Genomic DNA, 5,207 nt, shown 5'->3' on the forward strand with positions numbered 1-5,207 from the left:
CCCCCCCCCCCCCCCCCCCCCCCCAAAAAACAAAAACAAAAGGGAATTTGTTTAATTCCCATATCTCAGAATTCCCAACAAATTGAAGATACTACTAAAAGTAGACTAGAGAACAATATGCCCAGAGTGATCATAATAAGGACATTTTGTTCTAGACTGTTGTAAAGCAAATATTGTAGAAAAATTTTAGCCCAAATAATTTATTGTCATTATTGTCTGATAGTGGAAACAGTAAAAAGCCAGTAGAAAACACACCTTGCAGTTACAGAAGATAATAGAAAACAGCAGCCATAGTCAACTTAGAACAGGTTAGACTAAACATAATACCTGGTGTCATCAGACAATATAGAAAGAAAACACTAGCACAGTAGATCTCGTCCTTCATCGGGGAAAATACAATCCTTGGAGTTTGCCTTTGCACCGAAGTGGCATATGAGGCAGCAAAAGCATTATAGTAATCCCGAATTCCCGACAATGAAACTGAAACCAAAGAGGCATCATTAGCCAAGCCACAGACATTCTAAATAGTTGAGATTACTGAAGAGTAGTGAAGGAACTCCGTTTCATCATATTATTGAAAAGGCGTCATGAATTAGCTCCGTAAATTCTTTATTCCTAGTTTCTGCACTTCAACCTTGAGCGATTTCAGATACCTAACGGTTTCGTCAAGGACGGCCACGGTGTTCATCCCGTTTGCACCAGGAACAATTCCTCTTAACGTCTTTACCATTTTCCTCAGTTTCTTTCTTTTGCTGCAGCTTTCACCACTGACAGAGGACCTCTTGTGGCACGGGTAATTTGAGCAAGAATCAGGTGAACTACTACCATAGTTTGCATCCATGCGTGCTGTGCTAAGTTCTTCGTCCTCACTTTCCGCGTAATTCTCCTCTTCAAAGCTCATCAAATCCATCAATGCATCAATGTCATCTGAATCTTCTTGTTGAGATGAAATTTCTCGACCCTCATTGTTGGCGTTTATTTCCTCCATACCATCTTGATACAAAGGAGATGCATTGATGTTTAGATGAGGGTAAAAATTGGAGGCCATTGCAGGGTGGAACATGATCTGGCTTCTATAATCCGTCTGATCAAAGATGATGAAATTCTTCGGGCAAGCCTCGGAAAGCTGCAATTTAACATTCTGGGAGGGCAGAGCGGGGTTGTAGCCTGGAGATACGGCCATCGTATCCAAAAAAGATCTAGCAGAAGCATCGTAGTTATAGCCACTACCTACTCCGTCTGCAAGAGGCAGCATAGTCTTTTGAGGTAAGAACGGTTGGTTACTCTGCATGAGTAACTGCAACGAACGAATGCAGTTCACGGAGACGCAAATGTGTCTTGAAGAAAGGTTTTGAATATAGAAGGAAGCTGTATGAAAGGTTTTTTTAACAGAACTAAAAGCTAAGATGTCTAGGGTGCGTCCATTGTAAAAGAAGCAGCACAAATCCCCACACAAACCGGCAGCTACTGCATTGATCACTTGATTACTTCTTCCAGAACTCTACACCACAAAAAGAAGTAGAAAAATCCCCACCTTCCCCAAGCGTCCAAAGAAGCAACACTACGTAACAGGTTTGAGCAACTGACGGAAATACTCAGCCTGTAAACAACAAATCACCGAGTTTAAGTTAATGCTTTCCCAAAAGCCTTTGTCACATGAACAGGGTGGGGTAAAGTGGACAAAGTTGTGGATATTTACTAAAATAATACGCAGATACAGACTAAAAATCACAGTTTTAATAACCATGAATTCAGTGAATCCCATTTGCAGAGAGCCCAAATATCTCAGACAGTTACCCTAACTAACATTTCAACAAGAAAAGATAATGAAAAGTATAAAGAAGCACAATTTTTGGTTGAAGTATAAAGGCATCTTAAGTAAGGTCAAAAAAAGACGACAGGAAAGCCATCTAGGCAAATATGGACTAGAGCTATAGAAACAAAGACTTCCTTTGAAACTCTTAATTTCAAAAATATGTCGAATTATATAAATTGGTAAATATGGACCTAGTACTTTCCAAATAGATGCTGATATTAGCATCTACCTACCATTTACTAACTCTAATATGAGCTTAATACCATTACAAATGCAAAATTATAACAAGCAACTTATTGAAAAATCTCAAACGAGAAACACACTTACCTGACAAACTTGCATCAATTGGTCGTAAACGATGTTCCCAACACACATTTTAAACTGTCCAACTTCCTTGACTGCTCTGTAACTCTTTAGTGTAAAAGCAATGTACATTCTCACTCCTCCAACAGATTTTAGACTGAGACCCTTTTTCACTACAATCAAAACCCTCTGAAATAGATACACAGAAAAGGTATTGTAACACGAACATTGTTAAATCATCATAATCCCAAAAACAAAAACTAGAACCATTAGAAAATAGTTCTTTAATTGAAGAGTCTTATGAATCTCTTTTAAGATGATTTCAAATGGTAATGAGATACTGACCAAATTCAACCAATTTACAGAATCATGAGAAAGAACACAACCATTCGCACACAATTCCCACAATAATACACAGACGAGAGCGCCCACGGCATGATGATAACTCCAGCAGACTTCAATATGTGTATCCACCCACCCAAGGCTGCCTGTTTAGCCCAAGAATCAATCTGTGAATTATTTTTTTCTAAAAAATCCAAAACAGCAATACTTAAAGTTGTAACAATTTGTCAAAAGCAACATAGCATAGAAACCCCAGATCAGCATAAATTATTAACCCCAAATATCTCAACCCCCACCTTCAATACTTATTACAAAATCTTTGACTAGCAGTCAATTACAGTAAACGCCTACAGCAAAAAGCAGTAGTAAAAATGATAAAGAAGCATGACAAACAAGGGAACCATAAAACCTAGGAAAGATACAAATTTTTCACAACTCAACAAAGCATTGAGAAATGACGAAAACCACTCCAACCTTCAAAGAGAGGATCAAATCAAGAAAAATATATAGCCATCCCAAGACAGATATACAAATCGATTGGGTATCTCAAAAAGGCAAGATCTTGATACATAACAGCAAGAAAACTAGCCTAAAAATCCTCAGATATCTTCTCTGCATACGGAATTAACATAAAGCATGCCATTTGAGCTGACCCAGAAAACGAAAAACTAAATCCGGCACAAAAACACAGCAGCAAAGAGAAACAAAGCAACATAAAAGGGTAAAGAAGATATGAATCTGAAGATACCCAATCGGAAAAGAATTGAGAGCCTTTCTGAGGAATCGTCGGCCCAAGTATCCGAACTTTCGCTAGATTTTCACTGCAGCTGAGATGGGAGGAAATGGAAGGTAGTGAGAGAAAGCAAATGGAAGTATTGAAGGAGAGAGAGAGAGTAGGCGAAGTGTGTGAAAGAAGTGGTGAAGTAGATGGGAGGGGGCGCGGGGGGGGGGGGGCCTGGGGACCATTCTGATTTCAATGTTTGAACCAAATGCACCCTAAGTGTTTTTATTTTACAAATTAATTTTGCTCAAGATTTTTTGTTTTGTGTAAAATTGAATTGTGCGTTTTCTTAGGAGTTGTATATATGCAGTGTAGCAATTTATTTGATTAATAACTACATGTTGTATGTTGAACCAAACATATTTATACCTAATAATTTATTTATAACCTAATGAAATGATATAATGTGACTAACCAAATGATAGATTGAATAAGAATTGGTCATGCCTAATAATAATAAGAAACGTGGAGTTAAGAGTAGAACCAAATGCTTGTTGTGTGGCCACAATCAAATTATATTAATTGTAAGATCAGCACATTAATTAGTGTGGGGAACAAATGTTCAACACATCTTTATTAAAGTTAATTAATCATGATGATTGCTTCTTGTTTTAATATTTTAAAATTTAAAATTGTATTTGGACTGAATGACATATTCTTTATAATTTTAATAATTGTCATTATTTTAAAACTAACTGGACCTTTTAAGTAGATTGTTTTTTTTGGGTGACTACATCTGTAGTATTTGCTAAACATGATTCTGTGACCTTTTATTTGGAATGGTCAGACGACAAGGTACTTGGCCAGTTGTATGCCATGTGAGTCAATATAAAAAAATATGGAGGGTAAGGTTTTTATTTTATTTTTATTTTTGATGTAAACATATTCATTCAACTAGTCAAGTATGAAAAAAAAATACATCCGAAATAAAAAGTAGGAGGAATGGAGGACCATTCCATATAATCTAACAAAGAGACATGCCTAGTAAGTGAATGAGCTTACATGATTTGCAGATCATTTAACAAAAGATAATTTAAATTATGAAACTCTCTAGACAAAGTTTTGATACTCGTATCTCTCAATCGCAAACAAAATGAATATCCAATTAGCATTATCACCCTTCTCTAACTTCTCAACTGCCATGATCGAGTTATGTCTATTACTAATTTCATAGTAGGAATAAGTATAAAAAGTTATAAGAAATTATATCATTTCATATTAATATAATACCTGGCTTCGAAATACAACTCCGATAATAAGGTTACTCAAAATGTCAAGAATGATTAGACATACCTGGTCGGTATAGGATCCAGTAGCACCAAGTCCGACCTAAGTTGCTCGCTTTCCTGAGTAAGGGCCTTGGCCGAGCTAATCCCAGGGTGACTAGGTGGAAGGGCTTACCAATCGCCTTCGCACCGACCACTTTAGATAGGGCCGAGCTGCCGACTGGAGATACTTAGCGTTCGACGCCCAATTCCTCCAATTGACTATGGCGGCGAGTTAGTCAGAAATCTTAGGACACGTGGATAGGCAGCTATGAGCCCCGATCGGTTTCTATGCATGCAACCCACGTGGCGTACATGTTGAGAAACCGGTAACTGTTTCCCCTCTCTCCTATAAATACCGCATTAAATGCTAAAGGGGGACACTATTACGTGAATCGAGCTTAAGGACTTAAATTAACAAGCAGGCTACGCAAGGTTCCTCGGGATCTAACTTCCACAATTATACATATTCATAAAAAATGGTGTATTTACTACATCAATACCTTATTATTGCATAAATTTTTATGATATCTAGTTACTTCATTAATAACCCATCTAGCAATTGGTTAATTTATAAATAACTAATGAATATAAATAATTTTGGAGGTTGAAAATACGGAGTAATATTTATGGGAGTAATATTATTGAAATGACCCCGGTTCCACCAACAACTGTTCCACTTGCGTGGTCACGTATCCCA

General features: G+C 37.1%; 1 protein-coding gene across 2 annotated transcripts; it reads right to left on the reverse strand.

Annotated features, from left to right (window-relative positions):
• Positions 1–173: 173 nt before the first annotated feature.
• Positions 174–3,361, reverse strand: LOC116032531 (transcription factor bHLH144-like). Of its 2 annotated transcripts, none has more exons than XM_031275132.1 (4): positions 3,210–3,361; positions 2,465–2,607; positions 2,144–2,308; positions 174–1,600 (listed from the first exon to the last, which is right to left on the reverse strand). In XM_031275132.1, the coding sequence occupies exon 4, from the start codon at positions 1,289–1,291 to the stop codon at positions 593–595; it is 699 nt and encodes a 232-aa protein (XP_031130992.1). In that variant the 5' UTR covers positions 1,292–1,600; positions 2,144–2,308; positions 2,465–2,607; positions 3,210–3,361; the 3' UTR covers positions 174–592. The 2 variants fall into 2 exon arrangements, with proteins under 2 accessions (XP_031130992.1, XP_031130994.1); XM_031275134.1 differs by having other exon boundaries at positions 2,465–2,645; positions 3,210–3,354.
• Between the last annotated feature and the right edge of the window lie 1,846 nt (positions 3,362–5,207).

The sequence above is a fragment of the Ipomoea triloba genome, chromosome 10 (genome assembly GCF_003576645.1).
Source record: "Ipomoea triloba cultivar NCNSP0323 chromosome 10, ASM357664v1".
Classification (NCBI taxonomy): domain Eukaryota; kingdom Viridiplantae; phylum Streptophyta; class Magnoliopsida; order Solanales; family Convolvulaceae; genus Ipomoea; species Ipomoea triloba.